Raw genomic sequence first — 22,285 nt, 5'->3', positions numbered from 1 at the left:
CCAAAGTGAACTGGTGGCTGGCAAATTTTGCACTTCCATCCAAGTACCAGTCCAAAAGCATTCAAAACTTCCTGGAGTGTTTTCTTTCCCCTGTCACGTACTATGGTTACATCTCCAACTATTAGGTGACTCCTGAGTCCTGTAGTGATGCAAGTTCAGAGGATGGACATAGGCATTTGACATTTCAGAAAGTGCTGAATGCTGAAGAGACTGGGAATTTATTTGTAGGAAATTGCTCTTGCCAGAAATATGTTGAGACAAAAAACACACTCCAATGGATAAAAAAAAAAAAAACAGAAAAGTTTACCTGGAAACAAAACTTATTGTGTTCTTTTCTGAGATGAAGTGGTTCTAAACCCTTACATTTAACCAGTGGAGTGGCCTCAGGTGATACACGATACACAGAGATAAAACAAATCCGCCCACATAAGTTGTACTTGTATCTGCAGCCCTGCCTTCTCTACAATCAGTCAAAATGCTGAATTTTAACGCTTGTCTGAGAATTAAGAAAAAAAGGGGTGGAGAGCTGAAGCTACACTCTGCAGTGAGGAGAGCGGATTGGAGGGCAGGGACACACACCCTTTCCACACAGCACACAGGAACAGAGCTGAGGCTGTCAATTAGCTGGGAGGTTCCTCCCTTTTCACCTTTTTTGTCTTGGTGTGAGGAAAACTTCATGCCGATAGCAGAGAAACAAAGCAGCAAACAAACGTGACAAATGGCTATCCTAATTGAGACAAGTACATACTATAGAGGGATATGCTTTGTTCATAGTTCATGTCCGAAATTTACAACCACTTTAAGAAAAGTCAGTCTTTACATTTTGCTTGTAGTTTACTGAATAAGTCTGATAGTGAATGTGTTATAGCAGATTGGCTGATCAAAACTGAATGCAATCCTTACATCTATAAGACTCAGAACCCTCCAGCAATCAATAGGAAACAATCAGTATAAAGAAGAACACTCAACGAAATTGAACATAAACTGTGCATTTTGTATTGAAACAATGAGAGTTCACCACTTACCCCCTGTTGTTGCCAACGTGAGATTATCTGTGCCATCCTCATATGTGTAGAGAGCCCTGTAAGAAGACAAAACAATGACTAAAGCAGCACTTGCATAAACTTGGAAACAATATAAAATCAGGATACTGTTCTGAATAGGAGAACGTGGAACACCCAAATTATTTAACATTTTTAATTGTACCATATATATATATATATATATATATATATATATATATATATATATATATATATATAGTGGTTTAGGTTTCATTTACATTATGCCACCCTTTCAAACGCCAACAGCACCAATAGTATTCCCTCATAATAACTGTATGCCAATTAATACCTGTATTAAACATATTCAGTATATCAATTTTTTTTTTTTTTTTATGTCATGCTTTATGATGTTTTTCACCTTTTCAAAACAGGTCTTTTATTCATACGGTTTAAACCGTCTTGAAACCCCTCAAGTAGTTTGTCCTATCCCTTGTAGCTGTTATTTCTACTAAACAGTTAGATCTGCATGCAAATGTAGAGAAAATAAACAATGCCATGTAAAACAGAAAAAAATTGAATATATAGTTATTATTACATTATCTGAAAACATTCAGCCACCAGAATGCAATACCTTTCACAACAGTGAACTTTAAAGACGCTAGGAAGAGGAAATATCTTGGCATGTTTATGCACCCAGTTTTCTCTGGTTTGACAACAAGCACTAAAACTCTGGAGGACAACAAATGATTTATCTAGACTAGAGAGCTAAGGCAGTGACTAGGTTGAATAAACAGAAATGACATCAACAGAGATAGAATGAGAGACTCAGCAAACTCAAAGTAGGACACAGTCAACATTTCAGCACAGCCCCACCAAACATTGATGCAGTCAAAAGAAACATTTATTGGAAACCAAATACTTGTTTCATTGTAGTTATATAATTTGTGTTGTGGCACTGTATTTACAGTCCTAAGAATTCAAAAACCAGGCAATGGCACTAAACTGGATCTCCTTCATATATACAGAGCTGTACTAAAACCCCGAATCATTTACAGCTTTCTCCTATCAATGTTTAGGGAAATAGCATCAAAATGCAAACTATTCGGCTTATAAACAACTCTGGAAACAAAAAGTTCTCCAATCTGTCAGCTGCGTCCTCTCTTTCCCCTTTGGTGCCAGAAGAAAAGGTAAAACTTGGCTTTCAGTCACCACCCCCATGTTAAAACGTCAGGTCTTCTTGTGAATGTCATGTGTTTCTGCTCTCTGTAAGGTAGTATGTGTCAAGAATGACAACGCTAAAATGATTTGTAGCAAAGTAGTGTTACTGAAATGATGACAAACTGTAAAAGTGTCAACTCTGCTCTTTCCAGAGACAAACACCAATACAGAAGGGGCATCTTATTTCCTAAGGTCTTTGTGGGTCATTTATTAAAATGCATTATGTTGTAAACGTTGCCACACTCATCTCGAAACCAAAAATTGGTGCAGGATTTATAGTGGGTGCAAAAGGGGTATATTGCCCTGGGCCCCCCTGCCAGAGGGGCTCCAGACTTCCTTTATAAAAAAAAAAAAAAAAAAATGAACTTTATTTTCAGTCAAGACTTCAGTAGTGTATTCAGTGAGGAATTATCCAATTTGCAGCCTTTGCCAAGCTCCGGTCATGTCTCACTCCATCTCAACAGGCAGTTTTATTACATGATGAAGGGGTTGCTGATACCTTTCCAGGTGTTATTGTAGCTCTTAGAATATATTTATTTGAGCATGATAGTCGCTAGTTGTTCCGGAGAAAAGGTTGTTCAGGCACTACAGTATGTAAATGTGGGTGCCCCAAAGCACCCACACCCCCCCCCCATGTTGAGGGCGTGTGGCCTGGTATGGTCCAGGGGGGTGGGGCCGCTTGCTCGTCCCCTCCCCTTTCCTGGCCTGCATGCTCGGATAAGGGTCTGGTATGGATTTTGGGGGGAACCCCACGCCATTATTTTTCGGTGTGGGGCTACCCTCAAATTCCATACCAGACCCGAAGGGCCTGGTTTGGAACCTGGGGGGAACCATGTTTTTCCTCATTTTGGCGTGGAGTTCCCCCTCAAGATTCTCACAGCGAAAGTCGGATCATCCTGATCCGACTTGCGGTGCGCCTTCTATTCAAATCAATAGGCTCCCATAGGGAACCATTGATTTTGAATGGAAGAAAAAAAATGTATAACGTGGCTTAACGCACGTTCAGCAACGTTATTCAGCCTTTAGCAGCCTCAGACGTTTTTACAGCTTGACGCTGCAGCTACAGAATGCACAGTTCCTGGGTTTTTTTTGGAGCTGTAAAATGCCTATGCCACTTGGAGCTCCTGAAAGCTCTATGTGTGCATGAGGCCATAGAATAACATAGATGGGCGTTCTGCAGCTGCAAAGAAAAACATCTGACGCTGCTAACAGCAGCCCCAAAAACATCCAGTGTGCATGAGGCCTTACAATCAATAAAATTGGGAAAATAAATAAATAAAAATCAGACAAGTGTCTTCTTTGGAACCCAACACTAATGCAGTTTATCATTAATTTCAGTTTACTTTTTTATTTGTCATATCATTTAATTTCTATGTTGAGGGGCCCCCAAACACAAAGGGCTCTGGGCCTCCAAATGTGAAGTGCCCCAGGCCCCCCAATGTCTAAATCCAGCACTGCATACAGAACCCCACCTTTGCAAGTGCTATGACAGATTTAGAGATCAAATGAAACAGCTGGCCCAGATGAGAGTTCTTTTAGGGATTGCAAGTGCTTTCAAGCATAAGAAGTGGTCATCGAACACAGTTTTACAAAATGTTGCCAATTGTTACATTTTATTCATAAAAGTAGAACATGACATTACACATCTAAACAGCACGCACCTACTGGCTAAGAACATTGTGGAGTCCCATTAGCCCAGCTTAGAATGATCAGAGCTCACACTATGTTAGAGGAGACCTTTTAGCTTAAAAAAAAAAAGCAAATATAATGAGGTTTAGTTACTAAATTTGAAGAGTGCAAACTCTGGTGCAGCTCTGCATAGAAACCAATGGGCTTCCATTTTTTTTTCCTTTTTGTCAAAGCCTAATTGAACAAGCTGAAGTTAGAAGCCGATTGGCTACCATGCAGTGCTGCACCAGATTTTGCACTCTCCAGTTTTAGTAAATCAACTCCTATCTTATTTAGACTTATACTACCAGAGACTCCCCTACAGTTTGTTTTCATTGCTTTAAGAGAACCTAATGCCTAGCACACGATAAAAAAAACAAAAAAACAAAAAGGAGAAGCGCTCTAAGTGTAGACAGTTTATTAATACATAAGAAGCAATGTGTGTAGTAACTCACAAGACATAAGTGAAAGTCAGGCTGTGTAACATCATCAGATCTTTAAACATCCTCTGGGGGGAGGGAGGTGGTGATGTCCACTCCAAAGCGCCGTCCGTGGCTGAGTTGATGTTTAATGGGAGGAAAGAAAGCCGGCAGCCTCCCGCCTCAGTGTACGATGAGCGGTCAGATGGAGGTGACCGACGGCTGCAAGTTTCCGTGGATGGATGGACGCTCTCCCGTCACCAGGGGTGGTGAGTACAAACAGCAAAGGAACGGCAGGCACGACGCGTTTCTGAGCATGCGCGGGGTCGATGTACCCGGCGCGCTTCCTTTCCTTGAGCACCTGAACAACGTGCCATTTCTTCAGAGCCCTGTGCCGAAACCGGCGGCTCCCGTGCACGCAGCTCCCGGCAAGCAGCATAGCCGGAGTCGGCAGACCAGGAAGGAAGACGGCTGAAGATGGATGCGCCCTCTAGCGGGGACGACGAGGGCTTTGTTTGGAGGTGTCACATAATGTGATAGTATGCATACTAGCACATTATGCATTTACTTTGCAGGGAAAAAAAAAAGGAGTTTACTTCCTCTTTAGCTTAGGGTCACATCTGGTCATATATGCTACGTGTCAAAAGGGAAATTTACATTTTCTTCTAATGACCATACAAAAATCCAATGATTTTAAAATATCCAACTTAAAAACAAAAAAAAATATGGGGCCATTCTTTTGAGTTTGAGGAATGGTTTTAAACCCTTCTAAAGTTGCAAATCTATTACCTCGATTATCCAACTTTAAAAAATAACAGCTTAGCCATATCAGACAAAATATTGACTTTCTATGGTGATACAGACTTGCTATAGACACAACTAAATTGTTATGAGTAAAAGCTTTTTAATAAACACATCCACACACAGGGAAATGATTGTTCATTATGTATCATACCAGGTTTGATTTTTTAGTGATATACTAGAACACTTTCCCACTTGAGTAAAAGATAAGCAGCTAAAGATACCAATTATTGTTCTCTTCTTCCATTTTCCCAGCACAAGCACATTTCAACAAATGATCACCATACAGATGAATGAATTAACACTTGCAAAAAGTCTATTCATTGATTTATCAGATAATCACAAATTAATAGGAAAGATAAAGTTATCTCCAAGGGTAGGCTGCAGGTTTGTTGAGGAGTTTAATGACTTGTGCTCATAATTTTCTTAACCCTCAATGTCTTGGGATGGAGTAGAGGTAGAAGGATTTTGCCATATTATGTTTGTATCGCTATCCCCGCAGGAGCCGCTCGAATAATTGTGCCCGGGTCTCCCACTGATTAATCCACAGCCAGTATTTTTATAGTCAGGTGCACACACTCTTCCGCTTGTTGTCTACAATCACCAGTCTGGGGGATGTGTTTTTAGGTTATATTTGGAGAACTTGGATAGGAGAAGGGAATTAGCAGGATACCCCAAATTAACGATTCACAAGTGAGGACCACTTCTTCAATAGAATTGTGTAGCAGGCTGTACAGAGTTAAGCAAGTCCCTTTGTAGTAGAAGAAATTTTAGTGGTTCTTGCTTCTTCGAAACACTAGCCAGTGTCCCCTTTAGCTTACACCCAGTATGCAGACTTCTGGCACAAAGAGGGGGGATTTTAGCAACAGTCTCACAAGGCCCTGGCCGCAGGTCAACTTCCTCAATGATACCAGACAGGATCCGTCGACATCCTTCCTCAGTCAACTTGCAAGAGAACCATGGGTCTCAGCTTCAATGTTTTAGGCCCTCAGGTCACACACCCGAGGCCGCATGGCAGCCTGTGCCTGAGGAGAGGCCGCAACCCCCTCGTTTTCTGGACCACTCTCTGTAGAGGAAGACCCAGAGCCAATGTGCTCTTCAGATATAAAATAGTCACCCAACATGCTTAGGGGCACCTCCCCTTCTAATTAGCTAGGGCTGTATAGATATCCCATGCTCTTATCTGCTAGGTTTCCACCTACTGTCCAGTATATCCAATAGCCATCAGACCAGTGTAAAACCTTTAAGACAGCATGAACACCACCAGAACACACTGAGCAGACTCTACCAACCAATCAATGACAGCTCTAAGGGTCCATGTACACTGCAACTTGTAAACGGCCATTTAGGAGCAGTTGGGCGTTTTTTTCAGAAGCCCCTGAACCCACCTCCATGTTATCTTATCTGTCCATGTACACAGGGTCGTTTACAGTTATTTGCAGGCGGTTGAGTTCAGTGCAGTTTTTGGAAAGCAATAATTTGCGTTCGAACGTGTGTTTCCTGGCGTTTCAAAAACGCAAAAACGCGACCGAACGCGATGACCCGCGTTTAGCGCTCGCGTTTTTCCATTTTAGAGGGGAATGATTTTTTGACCTCTAGAAACGGTTCTAAACGCAAACGCCCGCTAAACGCGGCTGCAAACGCGACAGAACGGACGTTGTTAAACGTCCTTTAAATTCCAGCATTCAAGGGACTTTTTAAAACGTCCCGTGTACATGAAGCCTAAATGTGCCTAGCTGACTCCCTGTTAAGCAGAGAAACCAAAAACTATATACATTCACTCTAGCACCTACCTAGGAAGGCACAACATGTTTATCTATAGAATACACATACAATACTAATTTTCTGTTTTCAGAGGCTTCTTGCTCAGCTCTACAACATGTTTGTAGCATAAAATGGGAGGTAGCCTACAAACAGAGCAGGAAAAGAGGGTATGCTGTCTATAACAAAATTACAAATGTAGGTTTTTCGGAACCCCTTTAACCACTTAAGCCCCGGAAGATTTTACCCCCTTCCTGACCAGGGCCTATTTTGCGATTCGGCACTGCGTGACATTTAACGGACAATTGCGCGGTCGTGCGACGCTGTACCTAAACGAATTTGACGCCCTTTTTTTTTCCCACAAACAGAGCTTTCTTTTGGTGGTATTTGATCACCTGTGCGGTTTTTTGATCATGCGCTATAAACAAAAAAAAGAGCGTAAATTTTGCAAAAATAACAATATTTTTCAAATTTTTTTTATATGAAATTCCCCATCAAAAAAAATGTAAAAATCAAAATTTAACATTTTAGGCCAATTTGTTTTATGCTACCCATGTTTTAACGAGTAATGGCGGAGATCTGTGATTTTTTTTGCGGGGGGGGGGGGGGGGGGTCCGTGACCGCGCGGGAGAGCGCCTCCGGCGGGGCGCACTCGCTCCCTAGTGCCTTTGCCTGTGGGGGGCTGACCGCCGCAGTAAATAGTCGTGTGGCGGTCGGCAAGCGGTTAAAGGACCTATTTCTGACACTTGTTGTTTACAAGGTAAAGTCATTATTTTTTGCTAGAAAACTACTTGGATCCCCCAAATATTACATATTTTTTTAGCAGAGACTCTAGAGAATAGAATGGAGATTAGTGCAATACTTTATGTCAGACCGTATTTGCGCAGCAGTCTCACAAATGCAATTTCTTGGGAAAAAAAAATTGATTTTTGTAAAATCTTACCGTAAAATCCTTTTCTCTTAGCTCATTGACAGACGTAGTCCTCGGTGATACAGCACCTTCGGGTTATGTTGCCTCCACAGGAGCAGGACTAGACAGGAAATTAAAATGCTCTGGCCACACCCTAGGGGCAGTCCCAGAGGGTATATCCTCTCTCTCTCTGCCTCAGCAAATCAGTTATGTCAAAAAGCAGTCTTTAGAGATTTTAACCCAACCCAACTCCAAAACAGAGGGGCGGGGACTACGTCTGTCAATGAGCTAAGAGAAAAGGATTTTACGGTAAGATTTTACAAAAATCCATTTTTCTCTATCGCTCATTGACAGACGTAGTCCTCGGTGATACAGCACCTTCGGGACGTCCCAGAGCAGTATCACAAATGAGGGGTGGGAAAATGGAAATCAAATCCCAATCTAGAAGGCCCAACCGGTGCCAACTAGAAGTTTACAATGCTCATCCTTAACGATGAGACTCAACAAAAAAGAAATTTTTCAAACAGAAAAAAACTCTCGAGGTAGACCACCGGTCTCCTCAAATTGCGGCCTGCAAAACCTTGCGGCCAAATGAGGCATCCGCCGATGCCGTCACATCAATTTTATAGAATTTTGTAAAGGTATGTACCGACGACCAGGTGGCCGCCTTACATACCTGGACCACTGACGCCTGATGGTGAAAGGCCCAGGAAGTACTGAGCGTTCGAGTGGAGTGCGCCCTAACAGGGAACGGAGGACTCTGACCCTTAATAGAATAAGCCTGTACCACCGTCTGTCTAATCCATTTGGCAATGGTCGCGGCAGATGCAGGCAAACCCTTTCTGGGGCCATCCGTGATCACAAAAAGCGAATCCGTCTTACGGAATGATTCCGTAGCCTTCAGGTATACCCTGATTGCCCGAACCACATCCAAGGAATGCAACACATGTTCCCGATGATGATTGGGCTGAGGACACAAGGAAGGTAGTACAATATCTTCATTCAGATGAAAATCTGAAACCACCTTAGGAAGAAAGGATGGCTTAGGATGAAGTACTACCTTATCCCTATGAATCACTAGGTATGGGGACTGGCATGATAATGCAGCCAGTTCTGACACCCTGCGAGCAGAAGTGATAGCCACCAAGAAGGCCACCTTCTGGGATAAAGTAAACAAGGGAATCTCCCTGATGTTTTCAAAGGGAGGTTTCTGTAGAACCGACAAAACTAAATTAAGATCCCAGGGCGGTAAGGGCGCGCGGACTGGTGGAGCCAGGTGCCGCACCCCCTGGATGAAATTCCGCACCAAGGACTTGGTAGCTAAAGGTTTCTGAAAGAAGATTGCTAATGCTGAAACTTGACCCTTGATGGTGCTCAAGGCTAGCTTCTGCTCAACCCCTTGTTGCAAAAAAGCCAATATTCGAGTCACCGAATAGGTACGTGGAGGAAATCCTAAAGATTCGCACCACGCAATATAAGTCTTCCATGTGTGATAATAGACCTTGCTGGAAGTCGCTTTCCTTGCTTTAATAAGGGTAGGAATGACTGAAGCTGACAAACCTCTGTCCTTCAGTACTTGGGTCTCAATGGCCAGGCCATTAAAACCAGCGACTGTAAAGCACGATGGTAAATTGGTCCTTGAGACCACAGACACTCCCTGAGACGAAGTTCCCACGGAACGTCTGCGACTAGCCTGTCCAAGTCGGCCAGGCCGGCTTGACGAGGCCAGCCTAGAATTTCTAGGACCACTGGTGCTGACTGGATCTGAACCAGGCGTCCCTAGAGCTATCTGGCCCCGACCATCCGAGAAAGTCTGGTTGTTTTCTGTTCCCACACATTTATCAGATACCTGATTGCTATCAGGAAGGGTGATCTTTTCTGGTTGAACCTCAGGGACCGAAGTCACCCGGCTAGAGGCTTCTTGGCCTGTCTGGTCAACCAGATCCGATTCCTGTGGGGAATAGAGACTAATCTTAGGAAAAGGTAAAGGAAAAGATCTATTCAGGGAACGGTGACTACCGCTCCCTGTAGTACTTAAATGTTGGAAGGGAAGAATCGCACCGGTAGTAGTAGTTGATGCTCGATCTAATGTCCTGAATACCGGTGAAAACGTCCCCCCACCCTCAAACCGGGTGGGGGCGCACCTTCAGGCTGTGTACTCCTTTGCTTCGGGTTTGGCTGAGTTGGTCCTCTGTTTGTCCGACCAGCCTTTCTTGAACCCTCCTGGAGGAGTCTTGCCTTTCCCGCTTGTTCCAGCCGGGCGTGCGAACCCTTTATGGGCGGTAAAGAAAGGTCCTCGCTTGTTGCGAGGTCCCTTAGCTTTAGCAGCCTGTGGCAAAAAAGTGCTCTTGCCCCCAGTGGCATCCTTAATGATTTCATCTAGGGTGGCCCCAAATAGACGATTCCCCTGAAAGGGGAGATTCGTCAAGGTCTTTTTGGAACCTAGGTCAGCTGACCAGCATTTTAACCACAGCACACGTCTGAGGATTACCGCTGACATAGATGCATGCCCTAATAGGGGAGTAGTGTCCAAGGCTGCGTCACAGATAAACTGTAGCCCTTGTATAATCTGTTCCATCAAATCAGATGTTTCCTGGGGAATATCTTTTCCCCTAAGGTCTTGGCGTACCAATCTCGCCCATTCCGTAAGTGTCTGGGAAACTAGACCAATAACAATTACTGGTCTAAATGCTGACCCTATCAGAGAGAAGATGGTGCGGGACTCTGCTTCCATCTTTCGATCCACCGGATCCTTAAAGGACGAAGTGTCCTCCACTGGGATAACCGTGGCTTTATTCAGCCTGGAAATAGGTGGATCCACCACTGGTGGTACCGTCCATTTCTTAATGATGGATTCCTCAAACGGATAGCGTCTAGCAATACGCTTGGAAATAGTAAAGGTACGTTTAGAATGCTCCCATTCTCCTTTAATCTTATTACCAAAACACTTGGGTACAGGAAAAACCTTCACCGTTTTGATGGGCTTGTTAGTACCAAAAGGAATCTCTGTATCAGTTGCTTCTGCCGGTAAAACCTCAAGTTTTAAGGTTTCCTGCACTGCCACAACTAGTGCGTCCACCAATGCTTCTTCCTGAATTATAGCGGGAGAAGAAACGTCCTCCTCACTGTCTGAGGGAGCTTTACCTGAGGTAACAGCCCTTGCAGAGGGACCTGCAACTGCAGTGACCATCTCTGAATCGGAGTCAGAGGTGTCAGATAATATAGGGGTAGGCGGGGGTCGCTTCCTTGACCCTCGTCCCTGACAGGCCGCCTCCACCCGAGCCACCATAGACTCCAAAATTGCTGTAAATGCCTCTACACTCTGTGCACCGGCGGGTCCCGTGGCCCCCTCGAGGGAAACAGGTGGGGGAATTTGTGTGGCAGGGTCCATGATTATTCCAGTAACTTCCCGGATAATATAATTCAAAAATAAAAAACTTTTTTTTTTTTTTTTCACAGACCCCCAGCGCCACAAAAGCCCCTTAGTGTTACCTGCTAGGGATCCCTATCGATCGAGAGAGAGAGAGAGAGATAGACCCCCAGGCTCACTACTTGATGCTCAGAGTTTAACTGCAACAGGTTACAGCGCTGTCTTGACAAACAGGAAGTCTTTTGGCTGGCTGCCCAGGAAGAAAGGAGGCGGCTCCGCCCCTCTGCACGCCTTCCGGCGCCTCCCCTAGCTTCACGAGGTGTTTGGATCACCTCAAACATGGCCGCCCCCATGCTGGAGACACGAGGCTATGCCAAAATGGCGGCTCGTGCAATCCAGCAAAAAAAATGGCGACGGCCTGTACCGAATAGCGGTGTGCTGCAGGGCACACAACACTATCTCTGCATGGGGATCTTTGGCGTGGTTGGCGGTACCGGCCCTGGCGGACCTCATGGCCGTTCGGAAGCCCTGCTATAGCTGGAGATTTGACTAGGAAGGCAGTCTACATGTCCGTGGCTTCTGACTGGTAGGTACCTTATTCTTATCACAGTAAGATTCCCAGACTGCCACTGATTACAATCTTTTAAACATGTATACAATTAGATTGTTAGCTCCCAAACCAAGCCTCCTGGCTTTTTGCACATAAAATCACACTCAAAGTAGGGGGATCTGTGCCATGTTATAGGATAGAGGGGGGCTCTATCTTACCATACAGAGAGGGGCCCGCGTTCACCACAAGACCCGTCAGGGGGAAAAGGGGGAACATACTACTCACCATACCGGAACCAGGCAAGCACCAACTCCTGACAGTACCCCTCTCCACCGGGGCGGGAGGGCTGTCGACCAATACGGACGCCGTGACTCATGGTCTTTGGCGTTTCAGCGAGACGTTTAACTCGCGGGGTCAGTCCCTTAATGGGACTTTGTCGCGGCCGACCCAGCGCGGAGCTATGGCCTGCACGCGCTCGTAGGCTGAACTGGGGTGACCACCGGATCTCAACATCCAGCCCGTCGCCCAGTTCAGCTTTCTTGCTTGAAGATCTCACAGGAACACTGGAGAAAAAAGCTGTCTAAAAAAAATCTTTTTAAGAAAAAAATCTTGCCAGGACCGAAGATCCCAGCAAGGTATCTAGGTCCTTACTCCTAACTAGACAGAAAATAACTGATTTGCTGAGGCAGAGAGAGAGAGGATATACCCTCTGGGACTGCCCCTAGGGTGTGGCCAGAGCATTTTAATTTCCTGTCTAGTCCTGCTCCTGTGGAGGCAACATAACCCGAAGGTGCTGTATCACCGAGGACTACGTCTGTCAATGAGCGATAGAGAAATTTTAATAGGAGAAAACGGTAAAAGTAGCCCAATTTTTTTCTAGATTGTGAAAGAATATTGTGCCGAGTAAATAGATATCCATCATGCTTCAAAATTGCGCATGCTTGTGGAATGGTGACAAACATGGGTACTTAATCTCCATAGGCGTCGCTTTAAAAATTACTACAGGTTACCAGTTAAGAGTTACAGAGGGTGTCTAGGGCTACAATTATTGCTCTCGCGCTAATGATCGTGGAGATACATCACATGTGTGGTTTGAACACCGTTTACATATGTGGGCGCAACTTGCGTAAGTGTTCGCAAACTCAAAGGGACGGGGCACTTTAAATTTATTTTTTCCTATTTTACCTTTTACTTTTACACTGTCTCTTTAAAAAAAAAAAAAAAATTGTAAACATCCCTTGTAATAGAAAAAAGCAGGACCGGTCCTCTTTAATGTGAGATCTGGGGTTAAAAAGACCTCAGATCTCACATCTACAATAAAAAGCAGAAAAAAAAAAAATGTATTTTTTTTTTTATCAAGAAAAAAAAAAAATGGGCCATTTAAGGTCGTTGGGCGGAAGCGACGTATGACGTTGTTCCAGTCATCCAAGGCCATAGAGTCGAGCGGGGGCCATCTTGCCTTCACTCGACTTCCCCTGCCTGGGACACAGAAGGACCGAATTGTTTTCCCCGCTATCAACGGCTCTGGTAAGCAGGGAAAAGGACGGTAGGGGCACCTCTCCCGCCACCCATAAAAAGTGATCCTGCTGCGAATCCCCCACTAGGATCATTTCTATGTGAAAGAGGACCGCCGGCCCTGTAAGAAAATAACTGGGTTATGGCAGCTATCTGCTGCCATAACACCGGTATTGAACGTCAAAGTACCGACGTAAAACTGCGGCAGGCAGTCTGGAAGTGGTTACGTTACCGTTCTAATACTTTTGTAGAATAACTGTAGACACCAGAAAAGATTTCTGCCAAGTATCAATTTTTACTGCCTATCGGCACGATCCTTAAAATTTTTAGAAAAAACGAATACTTGGAGAAGTTACCTTTTCAAGAAGTTTTAGCCCAGTGTCAAATAATGGGGGAGTGTACTCAAAATATGTATTAGGATAGCCAAACTCTAAAGAATTCTGGGCAAATTTAAAAAAAAAATGCCAAAGCCTGTGAAAAAGTATAAATTGACGTCTAACATTGAAAAGGTGATTAAAGCATAAAACTTCACACTTCACATGTGACGCACAAAGCATTTCAATGGGCAGCACAGTCGCCAAGTAGTTAGCGCTTCTGTCTAGCAAAACTACAGTCGACAGTTCAAATCCCAACCACGGCACAACCTGTCTGGAGTTTGCATGTTCTACCTGTGCCTGTGTGGGTTTCCTCCGGGTCCTCTGGTTTCATCCCACACACCAAAGACTTGCTGGCAAGTTTTTTAGCTCCTGTCTAAATTGGCCCCAGTATATGCATGTATGAATGTGAGTTAGGGACCATAGATTATAAGCTCCTTGAGGGAAGGGACTGATGTGAATGTACAATATATACGAGGTGGTATCAAAAAGTTTTCAAGACTAGTTTTGTAACACGCCAACAAATGGCAGCACAAGGCAGCACGCACAGTCACAGGGAGCGCCGACCTTCATAAGTCAGTATGCCAAAAGACATCATCCTGTGTACTTCAGGAGCTGTGCAACTGGTGTTATTCCGACCACGTGGGTTACCACGTCTTCTATTTCATCATGGACAGCAAGTTAGAACAAAGAGCAAACGTGAAATTCTGGGCAGATCTTCCACAGAGATGTTTGACATGATTCGGAAAGTTAATAACAATGCTGCAAGGAGTCATTCGAGGTGTTTTGAGTGGCATGCATGCTCCAAGAGTGGAAGATCATCACTGGAAGATGACAAGAGATTAGGAAGATCTTCAATGAGCGCAACCCCTGAAAATTCTGAAACCATTCATCAACCTGTGCATGATGATCGTCGAACAGTCGCGCATGCCACTCAAAACACCTCGAACAACCCATTGTAACAACATCGTAAACTTGCCACTGAAAACACCTCAAATGACTCACTGCAGCATCACCGTGAACTTGCCGAATAAAGTCAAACATCTCTGTGGCAGATTTGCCAAGTTTCCTACAGAATTTTACATTTGCTTTTTGTTCTAACTTGCCATCTATGGTGAAATAGCAGACATGGTAATGCATGTGGTCAGAATAGCACCAGCTGCACAGCTCCTGATGTACACAGGACGATGTATTTTGGCACACTGACTTATGAAGGTTGGTGCTCCCAGTGACTGTGTGCAGCCATCTGTTGGCGTGTTACAAAACTAGAATCAAAGCTTTTTGATACAACCTTGCATGTAAAGCACTGTGTACAATGTTGGCTCTCCATAAGTACCTGAAATAAAATAAATGGGACCATCCATCCCACTATCTGATTGGTTTGTAGGGCTTTTTGTACTTTGCATAATCTTTACTCTTCTACTAACAGGGTAACATCTTTAATCTGAAGTCCAGGCACAAATAAGCATGATCTGCATCTCCGTTTTAGTTTATCTTACACAGAGATCCATGCTTCTTAATGTTTTCTGTTTGAACGTTGCACGATCATCCATCAAAGTAGCCCTAGTGTTCTAATCTCAGGCATTGCTAATATCATTGACTGTATGAAGACAACACTAGGTAAAGCCCCGTACACACGTACTGATTGTCGGCCGAACGATCGGCCGTCTTTTGTCCAGGGCTGTCGTGTCTGTTGAAAACTGCAAAAGACTGCACACGAATTTTGTCGGCCAGCAACAGCCGACTGCAGAAGTGATGTCATGTGATGGTTAACTTTCCTTGTCTTTTTTTCTTATCCCAGCATGCCCAGTCTTGCAAATCTGCTGTCTGTCGGCCGAAATTCTGTTCGGCTGAAAATGCGCTGTCGGCTGTCGGAAGCATCATACTAACAAGCCTACAATCGGCCGATCGGTCGTCTGCCGAATATTTACGGCCGACAATCGGTACGTGTGTACGGGGCTTAAGGGTGGCTGTAGAGTCTGCTTTTCATTTCCACATCCAGCACCAACCTTCTTGACCACAATCTTCTTTTTATGTCCCCTTCCACCAGTAAGAAATCTGAAATATACTTTCTACATGGTTATTTGTTGAGTCACCCCCAAACTGTATAAGAGGTAAAATGTCTCCAGAAGATTTACTGCACAGCCAAAAAACATTTGTTCATAAAAAGTCTACTTCTAACCAACAAAAGGACTCCCATTATTTAAAATTTCAATGTAACTAGAACAGCAAGTACTTAATATGCAAGTTAGCTAAGGCTAGGCACATGTGCCAAGACAAAGAGAAACAACACCTACAAGGCATTTATGATGGTCTTAAAACTGAACATTAACAAGAAAAATATTATATAACAATACTTCACATGTATACGATCTGCACAGCGGTCACATCCAAAGCCCAACAACTTTTGTACTTTGCCAACAATATACAAACCATTTCAACATTCATTTGCATCAAATTAAGAGCGGCCTGACATAAAAGAAGGGCTTTGCACAATTCATATCCATTCTGATAAGGTTATGCATTATTTATAAATGATACCTTTTGAAAGACCTGGTTTACTGCTCTATTCATATTGTAAACAGTACACACTGTAGCAGTGTAAAGGAAACAGAATATATTTCTATTATATAGCACGTTGGTTCATCTCATTAGAAGATTTTACCAATGTTAGTGAAATTGCGTCCAGCATACTTTAATAAAAGGACTAATACAAAATATGATCTGCCTTATACGAGAAATTAACGAACTCCCAAGTGAAGAAAAATAAACAAATCTGCAAATTGCAGTAGATAAAAGAGAATTGCTTGAAATGAATTAGCACACTTATCAGTTAAATATAATTCGCAAATAATCAATGACATACATTAAAAAGGTCAATTACAGCTAAGTGTTTTTCTTTTTTAATATAATTTTGGGTAGAGCAAAAAAAAATTTAAATTTATGTGGGATTTTTATCTGTCACCCATTTGGGGTGATTTTTCTTCACTTCCTGACACCTGTACAAGAATTGTGGGGAGTGGTTATTACTGGACAGGAAGGCACAGACCGCAATAAACATTAGGAGTTTCCTTTCCCGTAATGTATAGAACAAACAAAATGCACAAGTATCAAGTGACACTTTCATAAAGTCTTTATTGAAAATAATAAAAAAATGGAACGTTTTTTAAAAACTTGCTTTGCTGTACAAAATAATATCCAAGAAGAGACATGCTCAACACTCACGGCACAGGAGAAACCCTTGTAGTAGATCCTGTTAGAGAGCATGCAGCTGCTTTCTCTAGCATGCATCATCTCTGACCGGTTTCCAGGATGAACTCCATCAGAGCTCAAATAAGAGAGTATGCCTTTACCCAGCCCTTGAGGTACTATTCTGCTTACTGACGCCAACAACGGATCGTTCTTCCTCCCACTGACCCCAACAATGGATCACTCTTCCACTGACACCAACAACAGATCACTCTTCCTTCCACTGAAAACAATGGGGTACTATTCCTCCCATGGATATCAACGATGGGGCGCTATTCCTCCCAAGGACACCGACGATGGGGCGCTTTTCCTCCCATGGACACCGACGATGGGGCGCTTTTCCTCCCATGGACACCGACGATGGGGCGCTTTTCCTTCCATGGACACCGACGATGGGGCGCTTTTCCTCCCATGGACACCGACGATGGGGCGCTTTTCCTCCCATGGACACCGACGATGGGGCGCTTTTCCTCCCATGGACACCGACGATGGGGCGCTTTTCCTCCCATGGACACCAACGATGGGGCGCTATTCCTGCCATGGACACCGACGATGGGGGCGCTATTCCTCCCATGGACACCGACGATGGGGCGCTATTCCTGCCACTAACACCAGCGATGAGGCAATAATACTATCAATCAACTTCAGTACAACCAACCTGTTCATTTTTGTTTTACATTCGATCACCGCCAGCGGCTATAGCTGCATTTAGAGATCCTTGTATTCTGGCAGCCAGGAAACCTCCCACTGTCAGAGTACAATAGTTCCACGGGGATGGAATGGGGAATTTAGCACATTTCTTTCCTTCAACCGCTGGTTGAAGGGAAGAAAACTGCTTGATATATGGCATGCCTGATTGACTTGGCAATCAAAGTTAATTTAAAAGGGTAACTCCACTTTTGTGGGGGGTGGGGGGGGGGGGGGAAATAGCAAATAAAGAAAAAACAATATGGCGTATACAATTGCGACACAAATAAATATTGTAATTGAATGTTATTAAAAATTGTAATGCAATATGGCTACCTGGAGCTGTTCTGTGCACAGAATGTGTACTGACCACACCCTAGAAAAATGGATTTTTGTAAAATCTTACCGTAAAATCCTTTTCTCTTAAGCTCATTGACAGACGTAGTCCTCCTTGATTAATATCAACTCTGGTTATACTGCCCTCTACAGGAGTAGGACTAGACAGGAAAGAAAACGTTCTGGCCACACCCTAGGGGCAGTCCCAGAGGGTATATCCTCTCACGTCCTGCTACAGCAAATCAGTTATGTCACAAAGCAGTGTTTAGAGAATTTAACCCAACCCAACTCAAAAACAGAGGGGCGGGTACTACATCTGTCAATGAGCTTAAGAGAAAAGGATTTTACGGTAAGATTTTACAAAAATCAATTTTTCTCTGTCGCTCATTGACAGACGTAGTCCTCCTTGATTAATATCAACCTGGGATGTCCCAAAGCAGTGCCACAAATGAGGGGTGGGAAAATGGAAATCAAAATCCAATCTAGAAGGCCCAACCGGTGCCAACTAGAAGCTTAAAAGGCTCATCAATCAAAAGATGAGACTCAACAGAAATTCCAACGGAAAAAAACCCTTGAGGTAGACCACTGGTCTCCTCAAATTGCGGTCTTCAAAACCTTGCGGCCAAATGAGGCATCCACCGATGCCATCACATTAACGTTATAAAATTTTGTAAAGGTATGCACCGACTACACACCTGGACCACTGACGCCTGATGGCGGTAGGCCCAGGAAGTACTGAGCGCTCGAGTGGAGTGCGCCTTAACAGGGAACGGTGGATTCCGACCCTTAATAGAATAAGCCTGTACCACCGTCTGTCTAATCCATCTGGAGATAGTCGCGGCAGATGCAGGCAACCCCTTTCTGGGGCCATCCGTGATCACAAAAAGTGAATCCGTCTTACGGAACGATTCCGTAGTCTTCAGGTATTCCCTGATTGCCCGCACCACATCCAAGGAATGCAACGCACATTCCCGAGGATGACTGGGCTTAGGACACAAGGAAGGTAGCACAATATCTTCATTCAGATGAAAGTCTGAAACCACCTTAGGAAGAAAGGATGGCTTCGGATGAAGAACTACCTTATCCCTATGAATCCCCAGATATGGGGAATGACACAATAATGCAGCCAGTTCTGACACCCTGCGTGCAGAAGTGATAGCCACCAAGAAGGCCACCTTCTGGGATAATGTAAGCAAGGGGATCTCCCTGATATTTTCAAAGGGAGGTTTCTGAAGAACCGACAACACCAAATTAAGATCCCAGGGTGGTAAGGGCGCGCGCACTGGCGAAGCCAAGTGCTGCACCTCCTGGATGAAATTCCGCACCAAGGAATGAGTAGCCAGAGGCTTCTGGAAGAAGATTGCTAATGCTGAAACCTGACCCTTGATAGTGCTCAAGGATAGTTTCTGCTCAACCCCCTTTTGCAGAAAAAAAAACAAGATTCGGGTCACCGAATAGGTACGTGGGGGAAATCTCCTACGATTCACACCATGCAATATAAGCCTTCCATGTGCGATAATAGACTTTGTTGGAAGTCGCTTTTCTTGCTTTAATTAGAGTAGGAATAACTGAAGCTGACAATTCCTTGTCCTTCAGTACCTGGGTCTCAATGGCCAGGCCATTAAAGCCAGCGACTGTAAAGCAAGATGGAAGATCGGTCCTTGAGACCGCAGATCCTCCCTGAGAAGAAGTCTCCAAGGAGCGTCCGCGACTAGTCTTGCCCAAGTCGGCGTACCCGGCTTGACGAGGCTAGCCCGGAATTACCGGGATAACTGGAGTTCCCTCCACCTCTATCCTGCGGAGAAATCTCAGCAGTAACTTGAGAAGGGGGAAGACATACAGTAGCTGATACTTCCCCTACGGGGCGCTCAGCGCATCTGCTGTGTCCGCTAGAGGATCGCGGGCGCGAGCCCTGTTGAGCCAACCTGCCAACAGATCCATCTCCGGGGTGCCCCAATGAAGGGACAGCTGGTGAAATACCTCTGGATGAAGAGACTATTCCTCTTGATCCAGAATTTGACGGCTGAAATAATCTGCCTGTCCACCCCCGTGATAAATATCGCAGAGAGAACTGGAACAACTGTTCCCCTAATAGGAACGTTGGCCACTTCTATGGCCGCCAGGGCACTCTTGGTGCCCCTTGGTGATCGACATAAGTCATGACCGAGGCATAGTCCGATTGGATCCGAACCGGGCTGCCCTGGAGCTGCTCGGTCCAGTAAATCAGACAAAGTCTGATCGCTCTCAGTTCCAACACATTTATCGGTAACCTGGAAATTTAGCAGAAGAAATTACTTCCCCTGGCTGAGCATTGGAGACCGAAGCCACCAGACCAGAGCCTCCCTGGTCCGCTCGCTCAATCGGATCCGATTGTCCAGGGAATCAGGATTCCGATTCCATATGAGAAGAATCTCCTCTTTGGAGAATTCGGGTATGAGACTGGGCAAACGGTACTGCCTCTAAAGGCGACCATCAATCCCAGCCAGTTGACGGACAGCAACATCCGAATCATTGACTAAATCTTCTGGAGTTTCTCCGCATGGAGAAACACTCTTGCCAAGGATGTATCCAAAATTAGGCCCAGATAGTTCAGTCTCCTGGTGGGAACCAGGGATGATCTTTGGGAAAAGCAATGAAAACGCTGATGTCCTGCGAAGATGGGGATATGAAGATAGGCATCCTAAATGTCTATGGACGCCAGGAAATCCCCCTGATGCAGGGAGGCCACCACTGTATGGATGGACTCCATCTCTTCCAAGACCAGAATTGGATGCACCTAGCCCTTTTTCCTGGGCATTGTGAACAGGTTCGACTAGAACTCCTCCAAGGAATAAGAACTACCACTGCTTGTTGCATCAAGCTGTCCCCCGCAAAGCTTTTTAAGCGACCCGGAGATGTCGAATATTGGAAGGGAAGAATCGCACCGGTGGAAGTGATCGAAACTCGATCTTGTATCCCGACCATATGACCTTGCGAACCCCTTTATCCGGGATTCTGGAAAGCCCTGGATCCGGGAACCAGTGAAGACGTCCCCCCACCCTAGAGATGGGTGGGGCCCATTCTGTCAATCCAACGGGATAACAGTGGCTTTATTTAGTCTGGAAATCGGTGAGTCCACTATTGGTGGTACCGTCCATCTTTGTAATGAGGGATTCCTCAAAATGATAGCGCCTAGCAATGCGTTTGGAAATAGCAGGGGCTCGTTTATGGACGACCCCATTTGAGCAAGGGAAACCCTTCATCATTTTGGTAGGCTTGCTAGTCCCAAAAAAGGAATACGAGTCTCCGCTACCTCTGCCGGTGTAACCTCAAGATTTAAGGTTTCCCGGACAGACACAACTAGTGCGTCCAACAACGCTTCTTGTGCTATGGCGGAGGCAGAAGAGTCCTCCTCACTGTCTGAGGAGACCGTACCTGAGACAACAACCCCAGAAAAGGGGCTGCAATGACCAGCTCAGAATCCGTATCTGAAGTATCAGATGACATAGGGGTAGGCGGGGGTCGCTCTTCTTGACCCCCGCCCTTGACAGGCTACCTCCACTCGGGATACCAAAGACTCCAAAACTGCTGATAATGCATCATCACAAATGGGGTACTGGAGGGTCCTGCGGCCACCCCGAGGGGATCAGGTGGGGATACATGTGTGGCAGGGTTCATGTAACAAGACACTTGCCAGCAAACACAAAAATATTGTAAGGAAAAAAAAAAAAAAAAATGTTTTTTTTTTTAACTTAGTCCCCCAGCGCAATAGCGCCCCTCAGTCTACCTGCTTGGACCCCTCAGAGAGAGAGAGAGAGAGAGAGAGAGAGAGAGAGAGAGAGACCCCAAGGTTCACCTGATGCACAGAAGTTTCTTATCCACTTGCTTCCAGCACTGTCTGTTACAGACAGGAAGTCTTTGGCTTGCTTTCCCTGGGCCAAGGAGGCGGCTCCGCCCCTTTACACGCCTTCCGGCGCCTCCCAATTACTCCACGAGGTGTTTGGTCACCTCAAACATGGCCGCCCCCATGCTGGAGACACGAGGCTACGCAAATATGGCGGCCTTGTGCGATCTGCAAGAAAAAATGGCGGCGGTCTGTATAGGATAGCGGCGGCTTGCAAGCTAGCAGCGGCCTGCGGGAGGTGTGCATTCGGCCTGTGCGGCCTACGGGAATGCCTCGGCCTGCGGGAGGTGTCCTCGGCCTGCGGGAGGCTGTGCAGCCTGTGGAAGTGACCGGCTTTCTGGAGGGATAGCGATCTGTGGCTGCAGTAACTCAGGCATAGGCATCGGCCTGTGTACACACTATGACAGGTAGGATACCTCTATCCTCATGGTAAAGCCTTTTAATAGTCTGCCACTGACTTCAGTCACCCTTACAGTCATATAGTGACTTTAGATAGTCAGCTCCCAAACCAAGCCTCCTGGTTTCTGTTCACAAAATCAC

At 45.0% G+C, this 22,285-nt stretch overlaps 1 protein-coding gene across 3 annotated transcripts in view; it reads right to left on the bottom strand.

Annotated features, from left to right (window-relative positions):
• DBN1 (drebrin 1) overlaps window positions 1-22,285 on the bottom strand; it is a 181,822-nt gene that overhangs the window by 58,647 nt on the left and 100,890 nt on the right. For all 3 annotated transcript variants that reach the window (XM_082254789.1, XM_082254790.1, XM_082254791.1), the window contains exon 2: window positions 1,026-1,081. In XM_082254789.1, coding sequence (XP_082110915.1) covers window positions 1,026-1,081 — 56 coding nt within the window. The remainder of the gene's footprint in view (window positions 1-1,025; window positions 1,082-22,285) is intronic.

This window comes from Pelophylax lessonae (genome assembly GCF_965119305.1).
Source record: "Pelophylax lessonae genome assembly, chromosome: 4".
Lineage (NCBI taxonomy): Eukaryota > Metazoa > Chordata > Amphibia > Anura > Ranidae > Pelophylax > Pelophylax lessonae.
The sequence above is the reverse complement of the archived record's forward strand: the minus strand, read 5'-3'. Positions and strand labels throughout refer to the sequence as shown.